General features: G+C 40.9%; 1 protein-coding gene across 3 annotated transcripts in view; it reads right to left on the bottom strand.

The window, feature by feature from the left end:
* Positions 1-1,828: 1,828 nt before the first annotated feature.
* Positions 1,829-23,641, bottom strand: part of LOC121285011 (SPATS2-like protein) — a 229,792-nt gene continuing 207,979 nt past the window's right edge. For all 3 annotated transcript variants that reach the window (XM_041201083.1, XM_041201084.1, XM_041201085.1), the window contains exons 10-12: positions 19,612-19,714; positions 17,410-17,606; positions 1,829-9,167 (exon numbers count right to left, since the gene is read on the bottom strand). In XM_041201083.1, coding sequence (XP_041057017.1) covers positions 8,760-9,167; positions 17,410-17,606; positions 19,612-19,714 — 708 coding nt within the window. In that variant the 3' untranslated portion in view covers positions 1,829-8,759. The remainder of the gene's footprint in view (positions 9,168-17,409; positions 17,607-19,611; positions 19,715-23,641) is intronic.

Here is a 23,641-nt window from a genome sequence, read left to right as displayed (position 1 = left end):
TCCCATAATTATAACACTGCTACCATTGCAAATCCCTTTAAACTTAATAAAAATGTCATCATTGATTAATTTTTTGTGCTAATCTTTGGCCAATATGTCACTGGCAATATGGTAACATATCCTTGCTTTGTTTCTTAATTTATCCATACAGACTTTAGAAGTGAATTGTCTAAATTGATGCCCTTGCTGCTGAATCTGGGCGAAGTTGGCACTGCAGAGTTATATTCACTGTAAACTGAATAGATGCTGCTTCAAACTAATTAAGACCTTTAACCATCAGGTTATTTAGTTTTACTTAACCTACCTGGAATGCATTCAAACAGTTGAATAAAAACTATAACAACATTGCAATTGCCAGTTTGCAACATGTAACTAGGTGCAGCGATCCAAGTAGGTTTCTTCCAGGAACTGAATCTGATATTGTGACCCTCAAGCTATTTTTGAGTTGTGAAACAGGACTTCTAAACAGGGTACTTAATTTATAGTCGATCAAAAGAAAAATCTCAGATTGAAAATATTTCCTCCATAACCAGTTATTACTTCTGGAGTTTATGAATGCCATTGGCTTCATATAGATAATGTCTATGTGGCTTTCAAATGTAAAATACAAAAATATCTTCAGGATTACAACAATGAGAATCAACTTGTCATACATACAGCCTTCATTCTATCTTTAGTAATATATTTCAGGCAAAAGATCATCCATCAAGCCTGCCTATCCACTCATCCCCTTTCTTTCCTGTAAGCTATCTTTGTGGCCTGGAAGGTGCGTTCATGATGTGGCCAAGCAGTTTGATTATCAGCCTGTCAATCCTGCCAATATGCCTGATGGCAGGCAGCAAAAGCGAAAGAGTTTCCTGGTCAGCCACACTGCAGAAGGCAATGGCAAACCACTGCGGTACTTTGCCAAGAATGATCATAGACCAATCCAATGGAAGTCCAGGGTCGCCAATGCACCAGAAGGAAGAGGAGGATCTTCATGCGCTAACCACAAATTTTTCTGATGCCAGAAAAATATATATTTCCTTTTGGAATTCCCCTTCAAGTCTTCTGTTCAACTATATACACTGACAGTTTATTCAACAGATTGCCCATCTTTATGCTATAGAACTTTGTCGGATTTGCTTACAAATCTTTTAATTTTCCCTATCCTAAACGTGCATCTCTGGTTCTAGAAAACTACATACGATAGAAAAATCTGCCTGTTTCACAAATAATGCAGTAGTGATAGCACTACGGCCCCTGCATCAGAAGGTGATGGGTTCAAACCCCACTATTGGGCTTCAGTATATAATCTAGGTTCAGTACATTGTCAGAGGCATTGTTTGAGACTTTAAACTGAAGCTCTATAATAAGAGCAGGGGCATTTTCCTGCTGCCTTGGTCAATATTTCTTTTAACCAGCACAACCAAAAAGAGATGAATTAGTCTATTTTTATTTGCTGCTTGTGAGATCTTGTTCTGAACAAATTGGCTGCTGCATTTGTCTGGCTAACAGTGACTATATTTTAAAAGTAGTTCCTTGGCTTTGAAGCACTTTAGACATCCTAAGATTGTGCCGTTTGCCAAATAGCTACAAAATCTTTCTTCTTTATATAGGCCATCCATCCGTCTGTATTCATGGATGTACCATCTTGAATTGTTGCCTCCATTGGCCTCTCTAGAACAGTGGCCACAACGAAAATAAATCTGTAATTTTTAGAACTTTTGAGTTATCCCTTAGTCTGCTCAAGAGAAAAAAGTCTCAATGTACAACCATTCAGAACTTTAAGTTCTTTTTACTTGTGTACTGTGTAAAATAAAACACAACAGAAACACTAAGCACAAGGTTCAGAGTCAATAAAACATGAAAATTTATTGAATTCTGATTTTGAACTAAAATTAATCAGTGAACAAATTTGAAGACAGGTTCCAGGCAGACCTCAAGACAGTTTCTTTGTAGTCCTTGCTAGGGGTGCAAGATTATTCCACAAATCAACTCAGAATTGTAAATGTTGCAGCCAAGCTAGAAGCATAATGGGCTGTAAGATCATTTAGTATTTATAAGATATATAAAAGCATTTTAGTAAATAATGAGATTTAATCATGTTGGCAGATGCACATGGTTTTAAGTGCAACAGTTGGATAGATCATATCAGTTGACCTAATCAAGGCTAAATTTGCAATTCTCAGAGATTGTGGAGTGGCAATGACCAATCATTATTCTGTAGACTTTCTGACCATTGACTACAAATGAGTAAAAAAAAATTAGCCTGTGCTGCCCTTTCTCAACTTGCTAAGGATAGTTCTCCTTTTACTGGATTTATGACTGAGACTAATTGTTGAATTAGCAATATCACAAGATACAGTATTCCCTTTGGCACTTCTTATTGTCTTCTTGATAAAATGAGAAACATAATTGTTATGAATTACATTCATAAAAATAATAAGTCATTTGTCACCATTATTATGCAAAGCTACATTTGTATCTTCACACGAGAATACAGGCAATAAGATTTCATCTGCAAACACACATCATGGAAACACAATCGTCAGGTTGAAAGTCTCCAAAATTTCAAATAGGAACAGTTAGCCTACTACTCAAATAGATTTAATTGATAGCTTATTTTTCATTTCACTTGCTCTAAAATGGGGAATAACAAAAAATAAGGTTTATTCCAACCCAATGTATCCTTGCCTGGATAAACACTCAAGCTGAGCAGTGCAATTGCCATGGCTTGTAATTTCTTCAGTACTTGCTGCAGTCACTCAGGGAGATTTCAGTTATCAACCAATCAGGTGATGGTGTGATTGCTGCCTAATACTGTGATTGGTGTGGCACAAAGATTACGAAGCAAAGTATAGCTGCAAATTGACAGATGCATGTAAATAAAGGCAACAATTAAACATCAATGACAATATAGCAATATTCTTTGTTTTAAAGTAAGAACAAGGCTCCCCTGAAAATAAATTGGCATTTATTATGATTACAAAGAGCATGTGTAGGACTGTCAAAGTTCTTTTTTAAGTTATCTTGACATTTGGGATAGGTTATGAATGACACCTTGACAGAAAATCCCAAGAATTATCATGTGGGAAATACTGACAATGTGTGAGTTAATTCTATCTGGAAATACATGTCCAATCAGAGTGAAATACTGTGGGTGTTGGAAATCTGAAATAAAAACAGAAAATGCTTGGAATTCTCAGCAGGTCTGGCATCATATCTGGAGCGAGAAACAGTTAATGGGCAGAATCTCACCACCTTTTCCTCTACCAGAACAGTGAGACCCCATTTAGGTCTGGAACCCGACTCTTTGCACAGCCGGCCTCACAGTTGCTCTTTACAAGAGCAAACCAATTGTTACCCTGACCAATTTTGGCAGGAGGGTGGGATGATGTGTCCTTTTGTCAAAGGAAGAATTTCTATTTAAAGAGACCATGGCAGGGGCAAGAAAAACTCACCAGCACTTGGGTTTTCAGGCTGCAGTAACGACAGGAATGGAGAGACGACCTGGGAAAGCTGCTCCCTGCTCTTGTTGGAGGGTCTGCTGTGGGTTCTGAGGTACTGAAAGTGGGGTGATCTTTCCCAAGGATGGGAGGAGGAACTTCTACAACCATGCAAGGGTGGCTGAGGGAGTCAACTCAGAAGTGTGGTTGCTAGAATTCAGAGCCAGTGCACCAGGAGGATCCAGGATCTCAGGAGGTCAGGGACGGTGAGTGCCATAACACTTTCAGATGCCAAACCCCACACTCTGACTTATCCAGCACTCTCCTGCACAGCACTCCTCAGGTCAACGCATCTTGCGACTCCACTCATTCCTCTCCCTGCAGGCACCTTACTTACCCATCTAAGCAGCTGACACACACACACGTCCTCAACCTATTGCCCTCTCAAACCCCTGCCTCACGACACCCACCACAAATGGTGTTCATGCCTGCTGTCTCCTCAAGCCACTATGAGCATTTGCACCTGTTTGCTTTCTTCCTTGCAGATGAAGACAGCACACAACTTGGTAAGAGGCTGAAATTCAGGATTGGAGGGGGTTGCCTACCTGTGAAAGGCACTTTGTCAGCAATTGCCAGTGCATGCCAAACTGCTCCACTGGGACGGAGGTCTTTTTCTAGGAAGCAACAGATGTCAGCAGCTGTTGTGAGAGCCTGAGTCTCCTGAGACATTGGTGCTTAGACATATGGGGAGAGTTGATCCTTTGCCTGTAGAGTCTGTGTTGGGGGGATCTCATTTCCTTCCAGCCGGATCTCGTCTGCTCTGTGGCGAGGCATGCGGCTGAGCAGAAGGCACCTGGTGCTGCAGCTGGTATTACTCCTGCTGCTGCTGGTGGTGGTGCAGCTCTGTTCTTGAACCTCAGCAGAAGTGGATGTTGGAGCTGCAAAAGCTGCTCCTGTGCCTGACCGAAGGCTGGCAGCAGGGAAGTGCACTGAAGGTGAGTGAGGTGCTGGACAGGTGAGGTGCCTTCCAAGAAGTTAGTAGTCACTTGTCAAGCAGTGATCGCACTCTGAGAGAAGTGCTTTGAAAAGCAGCCTCTCAGTGACTATGGCTGCAGCTCTTCAGTGTAACTGATCAAAGGCTTCTCAGATTGTTAGTTTCACTTAAGAAGCTCTTCTCACTGTGCACTTGCCTTAGTGACCCTGCCCAGTTGCTGACAGGTCAGGAAACATGTTCCATGGCTGGATATCCAGGATTCAAGATTAAGACAGCTTGGGATTGGCTTCTGAACAACCTCAAGTATTCCTAGTTACCTGACAGATCGAAGGGGACTCCTGCTCGCCTTCCCCGGAGAAAGCTGGAAGAAGGCAGGATTATGTTGATATCCCAACCTGACAAAAATTTCCAGGACTTTCCCATTGCCACTTATCCCTACATCCACCTCTAATGGCTTGGGAAAACCTTGCTAGTGTTTTAATTGATGATTTTTCACAGAACTGTTTTAATGAAGAGTCATCTACCTGGAATGTTAATGCTGCTTCTCTCTCTGCAAACAATGCCAGGCCTACTGAGTATTTGCAACATTTTCTGTTTTTATTCAAAATATTTAGATAATCCCTGTAGTGTTCACTAATGCTACCATGTTCACTTACAATATTCTCCATCGTCCATATACCATGTGCTGGTGCATTTTGTAATTCAGCTTCTCTCACTTACATGTTCTACAACAGCTGATGCTACTGCTTGTCCTCAATTCAACTGATTTTGGTTAGGTTACTGTGGCTTTCACAGTTGAGTTATGCTATAATATTTTCCACAGAAGCTGCATCATATCAAAAAGTAATGTCCTATTTTCTTCACAAAAGTCTCTGGATTAAGTTAAGAGTACATCTCCTGCAGTGACTGAGCAAGTTCTATGATATTAACTTTCCCAGAATGGACAGTATTAAGAACAAGCAATGGCTTCTCTCTGGTAGTGGAAACTGTTATTGTAATCTGGCCTTCAGTAAACCAGCAGACTCATTTGTTTTGAGAATCAACTATTAAAATTTAGAATTTCTTAAATGGGGTACAATCACCCCATGGTACTACTAAGTACCAGCTTAAAAGGGAGTTAGTTGTTAACAAAATTAATAAGATAACAACTTCCAATGCTTTAAGCAAGTTTACAGTCAATATAAAAAGAGGTTAACCCAAAGTGCATTATAGCTGAAGGTCAAAGAATCTACAATGCCACAAAATGTTTCTGCTCTCTTTCATTTAATGACATGGGCTAAAACTCACATTGTGCAGTAGTAGAATATGAGTTTGTATGGCATTCTTCTGGTTCTAATAGAGGCATTAACCTATTTAATTTACAATTGCCTATTGTCTCTAGTAAACAGCAAACTGAGGATCTGATCAAAAGCCTCAATATTGCACATCTTAATTCCAAGGCCATTGACTTTCAGCATGTTCACCAGCACTGTGGTGGGGGGGAAAGAGTGAAACTTTTCCCAGGTGTACAAACCTATACACAGACCTGGATGGCAGTTTGTACATGCTTAGTTATAGCCTTTGGAAATGATATTTTAAAAATAGACAAATCAAGTCAAATTGATGAAAAGTCACAGTCTATTTTTTCATTTGAAACTGAAAGGTGGTGCAGTTCAAGTTCAGAATCACTGTTATTCTTAAATAGACCATTAAGTGATCATTTATGTATTTTCACACCTGTTAGTTTTCAACTCTAAAACCAACAAAAACGCAATGAACTGATTGCAAAACAGATAAAATGAAAACAATTTTAAACACTGTAATTGTGCATAAAAACTGAGAATGCACAAGGAATAGATAACCATCCTTTTTATTTTTCTCAGGTGTGGATTAAGCTGCATTGAATTTACAGAATTTTACTTTTAGCTTCAGAAACTACACTCTGACTAGACCTTATAGTTAATCTGAAACTTTTGGATATTATCAGCAGCTTTCCTGGGGTAAAATGAGTTCTTTTGTGATCAAATAGATGAAATTGATTTTACATGACAGAAGGAAATAAAGCTATGAGGGCTCAACTATGTCCAACACTGAATTAGTTCTTAGAGTGGGAAAGACTTTAGCTTTATCACTAAACCCCCAATTGTTGTACAACTTCACTAACAAAAACAAACATATTTAAGACACACAAGTTAGCTAACATTGTACCCTATTGGTCTACTTGGATTCTAGATTAAACATAAGAACCAGTATAATCAATCCATTCCAATGAAAGCAACACATGTTGGGCAATCAACATCAAGGGTGGCAGTCCATGACATGCCCACGAGGAACCTTAAGGCTAAAATGGACACTTGGTAAACATAAAGTGGCTCGAGTACAAAGCAGCAATGCACATTATTGTAACATATGTTATGGCATTCACTAGCTGTAGCTACAAAGACAGGCCATGAGAATGAGTTGAATTCAACCCCCATTACTTGCCAAGTTTCAATCGCTATTTAGTTCAAATTAGGGTCTCCTGATGTACCTTTGGTCCATTTCTTTTGAACATAACTTAATAGATCTTAGTATCCAAGGCACTTTTCTTAAGTGAGAAAATAATTACATTTGCATCATCTATATCAATGAAGGTTCAATGCAAAAACAATTTCAGCTTTTGTACTCAAATATCTACTGCTGATGGAGAGTTCAAAATATGTCCACAGATTTATGCTTACAAATTCAAACACTGGGGAGAGAAAATGTTTTAGTTTCTTAAAACGGGAATCATTAACCAAAAGAAAATCACCATGATCTAAATGTTTTCAATGGTTCCTGAGTTTGTTTCTGCCAGTTTTCTGCACATTTTGGAGATGATGGTTTAACTTTCAGAGTCAAGAAGCTGATTTGCTGATATTGCACTAGTTATGGGACCTGTAGCAAATTCTTAAAATAACTGCTACATTTCCAAGTTCAACAAAGAATGTTTACAATGATCTTAAAAATTGAATAAACAGCTAATGTTTTTAGATAAAAAATTATTTTAAACAATGATTAAAAATACTCACAGAACATGTCTGATTTTCCACCACTTGTGTAAAATTATTAATAAAAAGGTGAGATTTAACAGTGAACTATGAGGGGGAGAGGATGGTCCATTAACATTCAAAGTTATGTTGCCATTTTCTTCCCCTGTGCTACATCCAAAATGGTGTCTTTGACATCTGTTGTCACCAAAAGTCACATTAGGATGTAATTTATAGAAAGTACAATACCTGACTTGCGGGCCACAGTTTTGAACTGTGCTTCTGTGTCAGAGCCAAATAATGAGCTAAAAAAATAGTTTGGCATAAGCAGAATGCCCATGACATCGCATCTGTGCTCAAATAAAGTCTGTGTATGCTTTCTATACATGTGATACATATGCATATACAATGATTCCATGGAACATTTCCTGACAGAATATTCAAATAATCTAATAATATTTATCATGCTATGTTTCACTCTGGCAAAGGAATGCAGTTTTGCCTTCTTCCTCTTAGAAAAAATTGTATTTCCTGATAGGACATTTAAAATTTTCCCTAACACTGAAAATGAATGCCTCATATCAATAGCTCTATTGCAGTCACCATGTTCCTAGCGGACCACTGGTTTGTGATGCTCGGAGGTATAATAAAGACACTCTATTTGCTCCTCCGAGCACCTTTACAGGATTAGTGACTTGGATCAATTGGCATGAGCTGCTCTTCTGGTGTCTGGAAGTTTGTCTAGGATAAAGTGAACTGGAAAAATCTTAAAGGTGCTATGAATCAGGAGGATTTTTTAAAACAATGTAATCAACTGGAATGCTTAACCTTGACACTTTTTGTCAGGAAATCATTCATTGCTGTAGTGCTTTGCCAACTAGCTTTGTGATTTGTAGTCCTGATTTTAAAATGGCCTGTTAGCATTGCTAAGGATTGATCATGTCAATAAAATCACTATTTGTTAAAAAAATTAAAAACTGCTTGACAAACTTTACTGGTTGTTTGAGGGTGTAATTTTCAGAAGATAGCACAGCATCATAAAATTTTCATTGATGGCCTTGACATTAAACCATTTAAACTTTAATCATTATACTTATTAGTTTACAAGCCCTTTGAAGGCCTTTCTCTCATCTCCCTCCCCTCCCAAAATTAACACTGCAACTTTTGGAAACATTTAAAACTCTCTGCTTAATAAATTCTATCTTCGGCAAAAAAAATGTCCATTTTCATGTGCTTTCTGATATGAGGCAAGAAAACATAAGTAATCATTTTTTTCAAGTCTTAAACTGGCAGGAGTTGCATAAAGGTAAGTTATGAAAGAACGTGATACTGCAAAAAATGGTACTCAAACTAAGCTACTGCAGTCATTCTATTCGGTATAGACAATACTTTGGTATCAACAGATGTTTCCGACTTTATAGGACATGATCTATACTGAGAAACTCTGTCATTGAGGACTACAGACATAGTGGTAGCTAACTCAGGAGTTGCTGATTGGGAGTTGATTTCACTCGGCAGTGCAGTACCATTGGAATTAGAATCTGTTAGTAGCGGTTTGGCTATATCACATGATAAGCCCTGATGTCTAGACCTGTTATGTTGATGCTGGCCTTTATTTCCATCATGAGGACGTCCCTTTCGGCTCCTGTTCCTGCCATCATCTGATCTCCCAGGAAAACTACTTTCATTGAGCCTGTGACCTTGTGCCCGGGAGAAGAATCCTCGTCTTTGACCAGATGGGCCGTTACGCTGATAATTCTGCGTGAGAGGATGAGAAAGGTCAAAATTATTATGCTTGATTTAAGATTAGAGTACAATTCTAATTCACATGGCAAAGATGACACAGAGTGTTTGGCTCATAAAACATTGTAAAGTGTAAAGTATAAAATGAGTAGATCCAATAGATAATAGACCCGTTAGCTCTTCCTGTTTGATTTCATGGGACCATCAAACCTGTCCGTGTTTATGGTGGAACTGAGCATTCTTATTTGAAATTGTTGTGTTAGTTTTCCTTTGAATATGCCATTAGGTTATCACCTGGTATTGTGGAAATATTCTCAAGTGCCCTTATTCATATGCAACATAATAAGTAGGAGTACTAAAGTTCCCTACTTTCATTGACCATCTGGCCTTCCATTTCTTCCCCTCTAGATAGATCCTGTTCCTGAAAGTCATGGGCCTGAATCTTCTGGTTGGCGTGCGGGGGCGGGTCCTGCTCGCCGACGTGTAAAATGATGCGAGGTGATGTAGGGCATGCTTCCCGACGTCACTGCGCATCATTCCGATCTTCAGTTCGGCGGGCACACACCGGACTTGGCTGCGCACCCGCTGCACTGTCAAAGGCCTATTAAGGCCATTTAAAAACTAATTGAAGTAATTAACAGGGCTGCTTGTCCAACCTTAAGGTTGGCGGGCAGGTGAAAAGCGCAGGTGGCCTTCGTATTTTTCATGGAACCTCATCCCTGGGCAAGATGAGGTTTCACGAAGGCTTTATTAATTTAATAAATTGTTTCGTGTGAATTGATAAGCATGAGGGGACATGTCTGAATAATTTTATTTTTTATTTATCAAGTTTTTATGACTTTCCTTAATCTCCCTGAGGCAGCTCTGTGCCTCAGGGAGATTTCTGTGCTCTTTCACGCGCATGCACGAAAGAGTGCAGGCCCCGACTCTCCCACCTCCCCCCACCCTCACAGGTAGCGCTGAGCGCTTCCAGGTGCGTGTCACGCTGGGTGGGCCTTAACTGGCCCGCACACACAAAATGGCAGTGCCCAGCTGATCGCAGGTGATGATCGGCTGCGCGCCTGCCCATGTCAACTCCTGCCCAGCCTGCCCGACAGGGAGAAAATTCTCCCCATGGTTGCAAGGTTAATGAATAAAAGACAAAGCCTCGATATGGCCCTTGTTAACATCATTCAATCAGGGACTATGGCCACCTTTTTATTATTCCTTTCCAATGAATATCATGATCAGAATTGATTATAGAATTTGTTACTGAGGTTCACCTTTTGGTGTTGCAGTGTGACTAGTTCTCAAGGTGCAGTTTTATTACAATTAGAATTTTTAATTGGATTAAATTAAAACAATTAGATGGTGCAAAAGATAGTTTGGTATTCGGAAAGATGAAACCATTTGCGCTGAAGGACGTTTTTTATCTGAATCTACCGTGTACTCTAGATGATGTATTTTTTTTTGTGTGGTTCTCAATATTCAAGGTGGAATACTTTTCTACTAAAGCCTATAAGTTCAGATGTGTAGCAATGTCTATGCCTGAAATAGGTATTAGGCCCGTTGTATTAGCAAATGAAAGGCCCGACATCTCTTCGAGGCTCCACTGCAAGACTGGTTTGTCCTGAAGCTGCACTCAGGAAAACCCGATCACCATATAGCCTAATAGGCAGCCCTTGAGGCTGCAATTAAACAAGATAAGCTTTTGAAGAATACTTACCTGAACGTGGAGCAGGAGTGTGAATGTCTTCCCCCATCAACTGTTGCTGCTACTTTCTGACAAAGTTTTTGACCCCCTACCTGGTCGTCCACCATTCTTGTTTTCTTTCCCATCCTGGACATCTGTTGGATCCTGTGGATCCTTGTTGCCAGTTTGTTGTGAGTGGTGGCCGAGTTGGTACTATTGATAGACCCTTCTTTGGTGGAAACTTTTAGTTTATCTACAGAGGTACTCAGCAGCAACTACACGTGTGCTTTCACTTCAAACTCCATCTCTACACTACTAACTACCAACTATTGAGGTAGCCCACTTTACTCTCCTACTGGATACTACGATCATGTGATATTCCTTTATAACATTCATCTTAAAAGTATATTACACATTAGATAAAGCCTTAATTACCACATCCCTCCCTATTTACTTGGATATACATTTTATATTTACAACTACAATTTTCTCAAGATAGCAAAATATTTGCACTAGTAAGTAATTTACAAATTCAGTCTTTCTGGGAGTTTCCTTATGTGCATAGAGCATCTTAGCTCTACAACTTCAGATGCTTTGTCAGGAACCTCCTTTTCCAGAGTTGCCTGAACATCAGGTGCTTCGGTGGGCACTTACAGTTCTGTTTCCTCAACTCTTACAGGAACATCAGACATGTCTGTACTGGTTTGAGTCTCTCAACAGGAAACGTTGGCCTGGTTATGAACACTGGTGGAATCAATTCTTGGTGATTTGTTTCTCTCTTCCTTAGATGATCCACATGTCTCCATATGACTTGGCCCTCCACCTCCACAGGGTAAGATAGAGGTCCAGTCACTGCACTTATTTCACCTGGTAACCACTTTGGTCCTTCGCCAGAGTTCTTCACATACACCATCTCTCTCACGGTAAATTTCCTCTCGCGACTATGCCAGTCATGTCTAGTTTCCTGACTTCCCTGACTCCTTTCCACCTTCCCCCATAAATTCAGCATTATTAAGTTCAATCTCATCCTGAGATGATGTTTCATCAATTATTCCGCAGGTATGACACATGTTGTGTGGGGGGTGATCCTATAATGGAAAAGAAAGTGTGCTAGCTTGGCTGCTAAGGAATCTCCAATTAATTTCTTCATGCCAGCCTTGAACGTTTGAACCATCCTTTCAGCAAGTCCATTTGAGGAAGGATGGTATGGTGAAGTTTTTACATGAGTGATACCATTGAGGCTGATAAACCGCTGAAACTCAACACTCATAAAAGCCATGCCGTTATCACAAACAACCACTTCTGGTGGTCCATTAATGGTAAAACTTTGATGTAACTGCTCAGTTGTAGCAGAAGATGTTGGTGATTTCACTTCATATATGTCAATTCATTTTGAGTGGGCATCAACAATGAGTAGAAACATTGTTCCCATGAAAGGTCCCACGCAGTCAATGTGTAACTGCACCCATGGTCTTCCTGGCCATTCCCAAGGGTGTAATGGAGCTGTCACTGGCAACTTATGCAGTTGCTGACATTGCACACAATTCTTCACTAAACTCTCTATTTCACCATCCATCCCAGGCCACCATAGGTAGCTGCGAGCTATGGTCTCCATTCAGGATATTCCTGAATGTATCCTGTGTAGTTCAATTAGCAATGGCTCTCTACCCTTTGGAGGTAGTGTCACTCATGCTTTCCACAATAAGGTGCTGCCCTGGCTGGTTATTTCAGGTCTTCTGTTGAAGTACGGTTTCATTTCGTCAGATACAGTCTCTTGTGACCAGACATGAAGTACTTGTTCTCATACTTGTGTTAGGACTACTTGTCCAGTCTCTGATCTGTTGTGTGCACACCGGTAATGAATCTGAGAAATATAACAACAAAATAAGTTCTTGTGGAACTGGCACTTCCACATCCTTTTCTTGTAAAGGCAAATGACTAAGTGCATCGGCATTTGTAATTTGACTACTAAGCCTATGTATGAAAGTATACTGGTATGCTACCAGGATTAAAGTCCATTGTTGTATTCTTGCCGAGGCTATGGGTGGTATAGCCCTGTCTTCGTCGAACAATCCTAGCAATGGCCTGTGGTCTGAAACGATAGTAAAATGGCGGCCGTGTACATGCTGGTGAAATTTCTTAACACCAAAGATGATTGACAGGCCTTCTTTTTCTATCTGCAAGTAACACTTTTCCACTTTGGTGAGTGTTCTTGATACGTGACCAGTAGGCCATTCTGTGCCAAAGTCCATCTGATGGGAGAGCACTGCTCCCACTCCGAAGGGGGATGCGTCACAGGTCAATACTAATTCTTTCCTCTGGTCATAATGTACTAATAGATTGGACGATTGCAACAATTGTTTCACCTTTATGAAAGCTTCTTTCTGGGGCACCTCCCAAGACCAACGTTGGTTCTTTTTGAGTAGCTAATGTAGGGGTGCTAGTTCTGTAGACAAGTTTGGTAAGAACCGTCCTCAATAGTTGATCATTCCTAAGAATGGTTTGAGTTCTGAGATGTTCTTTGGTGCAGGTGCCTCTCTAATGGCTCTCACTTTCTCTTTAACCAAGTGGAGGCCCTGTGAATTTACTCATTAACCCATATAGATTAGCCCCCTTGCTTGGAACATGCACTTATCTTTTTTTAAACGCATTCCAGCCTGCAAGGAATGTTTTAAGATTTCTTTTAAGTTTGCCACATGTTCTTTTTCATGGAACTCTGTCACCAAAACATCATCTAAATAGACTAAAACTTGGGGCAGTCCCTGCAGTAAATTTTCCATTGTTCTCTGGAAGATGGTGTAAGCTGAGTACAAATGTACTGGTACAACCCTTTGTGGGTATTAATTGTGACAAATTCCTAGGCGGCATTCTCTAACTCTAATTGTTAATAAGTATGACTCATATCAAGCTTTGTGTAGGTGGTTCTGGCAGCTTGGCATACAGGTCTTCAACTTTTGGAATGGGTGTCTGCCTAGCTTAATTACTTTATTAACCGTCAATTTGTAGTCTCCACAAATACGGATGCTCTGGTCGGGTTTAAGGACAGGGACTATGGGCGCTGCCCATTCTGGAAATTGCACAGGTTGTACAATGCCAAGTTTTTCTGGTCTGTACAATTCGGTGTTGAGCTTTTCTCTCAATGCATAAGGTTTGGCCTTCATGAATTGGGGGGTGGCCTCTGGATCCACATGAGTTTTTTGTCGGTAGCCCCTGGATCTTCCCAAGTTCGTCCCTGAAGACTGTGGCGTACTCTGGTAACCTGCTTGCTCTCAGTTGGAAAATTTCAGCCTATTTTAACTTGATCTCTTTTAGCCAGTTTCGCCTTAGGAGTCTTGGCCCCTCGCCTGCTACTACCATCAAGGGTAGCTTTACCAATTGGCTCCCACGATTAATAGCTACATTACTTTATGTCGTTGACTTGGATATCTTCACCCATGTATGTTTTTAATTAGGAAGTTGTTTCTTCTAAATTTGATTGATGTTCACCATAATTCAGAAATCTGAAGTTACATTCTCCAATTACTGTAATGGAAGCTCCTGTGTCCACTTCCATTTGAACAGGTCTACCATTCAATTTCACTGTTACATAGATTGGTTCTGTCCCTCCAGACTTCAAATTAAACAACAAGTAAATATCTGAATGTGTTTCTTCAGGTTCTTCCACTTTGTAGATCTTAATAGGTGTTTTCTTTTGTGTAAAAGTTTGCTTGACTCTTTCCTTGCACTGCCTCATTATGGCCAGGATTTCCCAGTCGGTGAGTGGGGGGTTGGGGAGGGGGGGGTGTGGGGGTGGGCCCACTCGCCGATTCGTAAAATGACACAGGATGATGTTGGGTGGAACTGCTGACGTCACCCCACCCCATTTCAATTTTCAGGTGGGCGGGGGCTCAGCAGAATCAGCTGTGCACCCGCCGACCAATTGAGGCCATTGACAAATTAATTAATGTAATTAGTGGACCTGCCCACCCAACCTTAGGGTTGGCGGGCAGGCTGGGAGCCTTGGCGGGCATTGGAAAAACATGAAACCTCATCCATGGACAGGGGATGAGATTTCATGTACGTTTATAAATTTTTAATAAAAGTGAAACTGAAAGTGATGGACATACCCCAACTCATGTGACAGTGTCACATGAGGGGACATGTCAGGGAAATTTTTTTTTTGATTTCAATATTTTTTAATGTGTAGTCGATCTCCCTGAGGCAGCACTTAGCCTCAGGAGTATGAGTGTGCTTTCTCATGCGCATGCGCGAGAGAGCGCACTCTCGGTTCAGGGAATCCCCTCCCACCCACACAGGAGTCCTTGCAGACGTCATGCTGCACGGGCCTTAACTGGCCTGCCCATGTAAAATGGTGGCATGCCCCCATTTGGGGGCGCCGATCGGAGGCACACTTCCATGCACTCACTCTTGAACTTCTCCCCCAGACTGGGAGAAAATTCTGCCCTATGCGTCCATTTCTATGACAATAAAAACATTCTATATTTTAAACTGCCAATTGTTAAAAAACTGCTTGTTTCTACCTCTATCGAAATTATTTCTTGTTTTCGCTACTAAATCACTTTCCGGCTGTTTCCTGCTCCTTGGCAGAGTCTTGCATTTACATATTCTTTTTGGTTGGGGCTTCCTGCCCGATGTGGAGGATGGAGCCATTTTGCGAGCCCTGTATTGCTTTTGAATCTCTTACTGTGCTTTCCATTGTCAGTGCTATCTCTGGTGCCTTGTTGAAATCCAAATTTGCTTCGGACAACAATCTCTTTTGAGTCGTGTCCTTCTTCACACCGCACACTAAACGATCACTGAGCATGTTGTTTAGAGATGTACCAAACTCTCAATGTTCCATTAACTGCTTTAAATTTGCCACAAAACAAGCAACTGTCTCCCCTGGGGCTCTATTTCTCAAGTTAAATGTGAACCATTGCATCATTACCAAGGGTTTTAGCTGGTAATGACCCTTCACAAGGTCCACCAATTCATCAAAATTTTTCGATCTGGGGCACTAGGTGATGTCAAACTTCGAATTAAGCCATAGGTTTTATTCCCACAATTACTCAAGGGGATCAACCGCCTCTTCCCCCATTTCTCTTGATTTCTTCTGTTAAACTTGTTTTATCCTCAAAGCCAGTTTGTTGGATCCTGTGGTTTACGGGGGAAGAGATTGGAAAAACAACGTGAGGCATTCAATTTAATGTGACCAATCATCTATTGCTGGACCAAAAGGATCAATTTTTCCGAATTGTGGCATTCTGAGAGGGAATTACTTTGTCGATTTGAATGGAACTTCTACTACAATTACTGTGTGAGGCACAGTGCCGATTTGTTTCTTTTGATTTCTTCTGTTAAACTTGTTTTATCCTCATTGCCAGTTTGTTGGTTCCTGTGGATCTTCTTTGCTGGTTTGTTGTGAGTGGTGGCTAAGTTGATACTATTAATAGAGTTGATTAGCAGACACTTCTTTGGTGGAAACTTTTAATTTATTTACAAAGGTACTCAACAGCAACTAAATGTGTGTTTTCACTTAAAACTCTATCCATACAGTACTGACTACTAACTACTGAGGTAGCCACGCTATACTCCTATTGGATACTAAGATCATGTGATCTTCCTTAATAGCATTCTTCTTGAAGGTATATTACACATTAGATAAAACCATAATTACCACAACGTCCATTTTTCCTCACTTAACAGAGCCTCTGCGATTCCAGCAGCTGCCTGATCTTCAATAGTGCCTCTTTTGCACCGTTCAGGTTCAGTGATTGAGGTCTGCAAAGTTGCATGTGCCTCAATTTCTAAGTTCCAGTGTCAGGCTAACAAGACCAGATGGAAAGTAAAACTCCTTGTTCTCTGATAGAACAAGGCACCTTTGCCCTTATTTCAGAACCAGTAAGATATTGTCATAGCTTCCAAACATTAACCAGTAATTGAGATGGCTAATCTAATACTAATTATGTACAGTATTGTGCGAAGAAACTATAGCTCTAGGAACTATACTGAGACTACTTGAGTCATTTCACAATGTACCCTTGCAGTGAGCGGAAGAAAGCTTTCAGCTTATCATGATAGGCTGGATTCAAACTTAGGTCCTAAATATTATTTGCATATTATTTGTGTTAAATTGTATGCAAATGCTGGGCATTAACTTAGCATTCACTTGAGCCTCTATAAATAGACACAGATGAAAACTATGGCTGTTGGGTTATGAGGTCTATGTGTAATTCTGTAAATAAATATAAAAGTGGCTCCAGTTCTATCCTCCATCAAGGATGGGGAGGTGCCATGGTGGCATAGTGGTATTCCAGAGACCAGGGTAATGCTTTGGGGACCCAAAGGCCTACATGTGACTCCAGACCCATAGCAATGTGGTTGACACTTCAATAGCCTCTAAACAGGACAATTAGGGATGAGCCATAAATGCTGTCCTAGCCAGCAATGCCCACATCCTATGAATGAATTTTTAAAAACTGGCTTTCTGGAGTAGAACAGTAAAGGCCAATATGCTAGCTCGCTATGGCACATTTTACAGGCACTATATTGACATTTTCACATTTGGTAGAAAACAGAGATAGCAGTAACAATGACAATTCTTACCTGTCTGTCTGCAGATACCTTCTGATTGTTAGAACTGTCCCTGGGGTTCATTACTTTAGGACTACCTGATGATAATGCACTAAGTGAGGATGTCAGTGAAGGAACATTACTGGAACTGCCTTGAGGATTCAGATGTATTGGAGTCAGTGAGGAGATGCACTGTGATCTTGTAGAGTAGTTATTCTTTGGGTGTGAAACTGCATAGAAAAAAGATTTTTTTTTAAACAAGATATAAAGATACATTTTAGGGGACATCTCATAAATCACATCCAATGTTATCATCTAGCTTTCTATGCTGACTGTAATAGGTTAAAGGTGCTATATAAGAACAGGTTTCCATTGAAATAACACATCTCCATTGTAGTCTGCAATAATACACAAATTAAAGTACCACAGAAATACATAGAAATTGCAATACAGAAAACAGCCCATTTGACTGAAGCAGCCCACATAAGTGTTTACCCTTTCCTTGAATAAATGGACCTAATCACATTTATCCACCCTTTTTTCAAATTCGCTTCATCCCTTTTCCTTCAGTTCCCTACTTAATCTAATCTTGAATGTTGGAATAGCTTCTGCCTCAAACACTAACCCTAGAAGTGAATTTCACAATTACAGAATTCCATGTGCAATAATTCATCTTGCTTCCTGTTCCAAACCTCTTAAACATAGGGCTGGATTTTCACCATTGAGGTGGGAAACTTGAATCAGGGAATTTCCTGACTTGGCAGAGCCGTCTCCTTTAACAGGGGCCCCATACCCCCACAGTTTCATTCGGGAAGTCGGGGCGGGATGGAGTCAGGCCAGCTGCCTCCAGAGACAGTTTTGAGGTGGGCAAGTGATGAGGAGGGCTGAATAGAAGGCCAGTCTCAGTTCTCTGGAACTTGTTCCCAGTTATTTTATAGGCTATTTGGCCCTCTAGCCCTCACACCCACTCATCCCCCACCCGCTTCACAAGCCACCTCCAACATGCATGCACACCTGCCCAGCATGCAGTATAGAACCAATGAGTCATATAATAACAATGCAAGTGTTGAAACGCACTTTAAAAATTACCCATTTAGAACTTTGCTTTGAAAAAAATGCTGCTCTAACAACCCTGCAATAAAGTGTCGGAGTTATTATAGCTTCAATAACAGAAGCTTTATCTCACTTCCCACCTCCTAAACTTGTTCAATTAACCAGAGACATTGAAAGAGAGGGTTTAAAGAAAGAATAACAGATTATAGCTTAATAAAGGTGTTAATCAATCCAAACAAACTCTCCATTTCCACCTGTGAAAACAGACACCCTGCTAAGCTAATCAATTAGTGAGTCTTGGAGCTCAGCCAAGCATTCATAATAAGATGGCCAGACATGAAAGAGGCATGGTTAATACCTTTTGAACATACCTTTTAAAAGGTTCCTGAATCCAGACTACAGTTGCTAATCCTCTGAGGGGACATGAACCATGTGTCCTCAAGAAGCTGGCCCAACTCCAGCAAAATTTCAGGGGGTAGGAGGTTCCTCCCCTGCAATGGAGCCTGCACCTTTATCCTGCTCCAATGAAAGTTGTTGGCAGGGGAAAGGGGCTTGAAATCCTGAAATCGGGCCCTACCTGCCATTCTTAAAGGCCTCTGGAATCAGCCCAGCTCTGTGAAAATCCAGTCCATAATGTTGTATTAATGACCCCAAGCTACATCCTTCAACTAGTGCAATCTGTCAAGGTTCTACTTACTCTCTATCAACCTTTCATTATTTTAAACACTTCAATCTTATCACCTGCTAATCTGCATTGTTCTAAAAATCAACAGATACGTTACAAATCTTTCTTGAGATTTGTGCTTTCTCATACAAGGCAACATCTAAGTGAATCTTTATCAGCTCTAAACCTCAATATCCTTCCTATAGTGCAGAGAGTACTGCATTGAGTACTCTATTGAGATTTTGTTAATATTTTATGTAATTTCATCATTACCTCTTGGCTTTTCAGTTTATGCCTCTTGTGTAAAAATCTAGAGTTCCATTAGGTTTAATTTACAGCTTTATCAATCTAAGATGCTTTCAATAATGTCCTGTAAACCTGTATCCACTAAGTCCCCCATTCTTTCAAAACAGTGTTATAGTGTAATTGGCTCATTTACAGGAAGCGTGTCATTTTCCATAATTCTGAGATAAAAATACATTCAAATCATCTTATCTGACCCTAGGTTGTTTCATTACCTTCTCCAAACAGCTGGATTTGGGCTTGCAGACTGTCGATGTTACCAGTGAATCGTGCTGATCTCCCGAGGTCTTCGTCATATTTGCGTTCACTTACAAATTGCTGTTAGAAACAGATAAATCTGCAGTTAAAGTCAAAATATTGTGATTTGCAAATCACAAAATCAAAATTCAAAACTCCTAAAGTTTGCCTTTTAAACCAACTCTTGAACATTTTGCTACCCTACAACACCCTACTGCAGCCCAAAAGCAGCCTATCATCCTTACCCGGTCTTCCCTATATATGTAACTTCAGTTCCACACCAACGTGGTTAACTCTTAAAAGCACTTGGAAGTTGCCTCACATGCTACTCATTTTTAATAAAGTCAGGGCAACCAGGAATGGACTAAAAATTCCATCCTTGCCAGCTATGCCCTCTTCACAAAAATGTTTAAAAATGCAACAGCATTTGTTACAGAGCTGTATCGTAGCCAGAAACATTGCAGTGCTATATAGCTGAAGGAACATTATATTGCTATACAGCTGCATTACATTCTATATTATCTTGCTTCAATAATTTACTGTACATCTCCTTCCTTCTATACTGTTCTATATAGCTTCTTGCTACTACACTGTGCTGCATATTTTTTCAAGGGTTGTGATGGGTTACAGGAAAGACCAGCATTTATTGCTCATCACTAATTGCTTTTGAGAAGGTGGCGATGAGCTGCTTTGTTGAACTATTGCAGTCCACTGTGACAATACACACACAGTACTGTTAGGAAGGCAGTTCTAGGATTTTGATTCAGCAATGATGAAGGAAAGCTGACATAGTTTCAAATCAGGATGGAGTGTGACATGGAGGGAACCTTGGAAGTGATGACATTCCTATGCATCTACTGCCCTGTCCTTCTAGGTGGTAGACATCGTGGATTTGGAAGGTAATGTCAGAGAAGCCTTGGCAAGTTGCTGCAGTGCATCTTGTGGATGTTACACACTTGTTATGGACAGGAGGGGGTTAATTTAAACAGCCCTCATTTCTCCTTTCCATAAACAGAAAGATGTTTTGAATTGCTCCCCCCTTTATAATTTTCTAACCCCTCAGTTTTGGTGTGATCTAATTTCTATTAATAACCCCACAGTAGACTCATGATAGGATGAACTCAAAGGTTTAGTTTATTTGCACAGACTCAAAACACAGGAGGGGAGTTTCCATGTAGCCCCCTGTGCACTTATATAGTAAAAAAGGGATAGAGAAAAGAAAGATTAACAGGGCAAAGACCACAGAGAAAAGAATTATTGTTTCACGTGAGTCCAGAGTCCAGGATCAAAGTCCAATGACATATTCCTCCATGGAAGTCGACAGGCTGAAAGCCGATGCTGTATAATTCACTTTCCAGTGGAGTTGATTTCGCACAATGAGATAGGCACACAGAGATGAATCAGTCTTGTAGGCGATGGTATAGAAGTTCCAGTAGAAACAGTGTAGATGGGGCCAGGTATTTAATCTGGGCTGAGCCCCTTTTCTGTGAGGCTATTTGCAGATGATAAACTGTAGCAGATGGCAGACTGAGCTTTGTAGTTCCACAAGCTAGGCCCATGTCACATGACTGCCACCTCTCCATTCTGGCTTTAACAAAATGTCTGTATCTCTTTGTCAGTGTTCCTGAGATGGTTAAATGTTCCAACCATTAAGACTTGAAAGGAAGGTTGTGGGGTCCTTTGTCCTAGCAGATGGATAGACTCCGGTTGGCCAGCCTGGCTTATGAAATACAGATGGCCTTTGTATAGTTCTCTTTGAATTTGGACTCTGTAGCCAACAATGTGTCGTAAGTGTCTCCAAAGATAATGAGGTGTAATTTTCTATAAAACTGCCAGAAAGCTCCTTTTGTTCAGGTGACATGGACAGATATAGAGTCAGTCATTTTAAAACGTCTTTGTCCAGTTTTTAAAATTTTAGGAATAGCCATGAGGCTACCTATATATATTTTATAAAAAAATATACGGGGTGAGGCCTTAGTCCCCTCACGCACTCTAGCTACTATGCACCCATGTTGGAGGGATTGAATGTTTAATGTGGTGGGTGGGGTACCATGAAGTGGGCTGCTTTGTCCTGGAAGGTATTGAGCTTCTAGAGGGTTGTTGAAGGCATGTGGAAAGTATTCCATCACATTCCTGACCTGTAGATGGTGGAAAGGCTTTAGGGAGTCAGGAGGTAAGTTACCTGCTACAGAATTCCCCACCTCTGATTCACTCTTGTAACCTCAGTATTTATGTACCTCATTCAGTTAAGGTTTTGGTCCATAGTGACCCCCCCCCCCCAGGATGTTGATGGTGGGATGGTAATACTGTTGAAAGTCAAGAGGAGATAGTTAGACTGTCTCTTGTTGGAGATGGTCAATGCCTGACACTTAAGTGGCACAAAGGATACTTGCCACTTATCAGCCCAAGTCTGAATGTTGGCCAGGTCTTGCTGCATGCAGGCACAGACTGCTTTAGCATCTGAAGAGTTGTGAATGGAACCAAATATTGTCATCAGTGAATATCCTCACTTTTGGCCCTTTGTTGGAGAAAAGATCACTGATGAGCTGAAGATGGATGGGTATAGAACATTGCCCTGAGGAACTCTTGTCTCTTCCTTTATGCTAGGTATGATCCCAGACAGTGGAGAGGTTTCCCCATGATTCCCATTGACTGGAATTATACTAGGGCTTCTTGATGCAATACTCGGTCAAATGCTGCCTTTATATCAAAAGTGAGACGCCACCTCTAGAATTCAGCTCTTTTGTCCATGTTTGGACTAAGGCTGTAATGAGGTCCTGGTGGAATCCAAACTAAGTATTAGTAAGCAGGTTGTTGGTGAGTAGGTGCTACATGATAGCAGCGTCGATGACACTGTGCATTACTTTGCTGATGATTGAGAGTAGGCTGATGGGGTGGTTATTGGCTATATTGATTTGTCCTGCTTTTTGTAGATAGGACATCCCTGGGCAATTTTCCACCTTAGGTAGATGCCAGTGTTGTAGCTGTAATAGGACAATTTAGCTAAAGGTGTGGCTTGTTCTGGAGCACAAATCTTCAGTACTACAGTCGGGATATTGTCAAGGTCCTTGGCATTTGCTGTATCCTGCGCACTCAGCCATTTTTTAATGTTATGCGGAATGAATCTAATTGATAGAAGTCTGACATCTGTAATGCTGGTGATCTCAGGAGACTGATTTGGATGATGCATTCTGCACTTCTGGCTGAAGGTAGTTGCAAACTGTCTATTATACTGATGTGCTGGACTTCCCCATCAATGAAGATGGGGATGTTTATAAAGCATCCCCATCCCATCAGTTGTTTAATTATCCACCACCATCCATTGAATGTGGCAGGACGGCCGAACTTTGATCTGATCCATTGGTTGTGGCTTCACTCAACCCTGTCTATAGCTGCTCCCACTGGTTTTTGCTTAATTATTCACTTTTATGGGATGTGGGTATCACTGGCTAGGCCAGTATTTATTGCCCATCCCTAATTGCCCTTGAGAAGGTGGCAGTGAGCTGTCTTCTTGAACCGCTGCAGTCCATGTGGTGTGGGTACACCCACAATGCTGTTAGTAAGGGAGTTCCAGGATTTTGACTCAGCAACAGTGAAGGAACAGCAATATATTTCCAAGTCAGGAAGGCAAGTGACTTGGAGGGGAACTTCCAGGTGGTGGTGCTCCATTTGTGTCTGCTGCCCTTGTCCTTCTAAATGGTAGTGGTTGTGGGTTTGGAAGGTGCTGGCTAAGGAGCCTTGGTGAGGTTCTGCAGTGCATCTTGTAGATGGTGCACACTGTTGCCACTATTCCTCTGTGATGGAGGGAATGAATGTTTGTGGAAGGGGTGCCAATCAAGCAGGTTGCTTTGTCGTGGATGGTGTCAAGCTTCTTGAGCTGCACTCATCCAGGCAAGTGGAGAGTATTCCATCACATTCCTGACTTGTACTTTGTAGATGGTGCACAGGCTTTGGGGAATCAGGAGGTGAGTTACTCGCCGCAGGATTCCTAGTATCTGACCTGCTCTT

This window comes from Carcharodon carcharias, chromosome 12, assembly GCF_017639515.1.
Source record: "Carcharodon carcharias isolate sCarCar2 chromosome 12, sCarCar2.pri, whole genome shotgun sequence".
NCBI classification, from domain to species: domain Eukaryota; kingdom Metazoa; phylum Chordata; class Chondrichthyes; order Lamniformes; family Lamnidae; genus Carcharodon; species Carcharodon carcharias.
The sequence above is the reverse complement of the archived record's forward strand: the minus strand, read 5'-3'. Positions and strand labels throughout refer to the sequence as shown.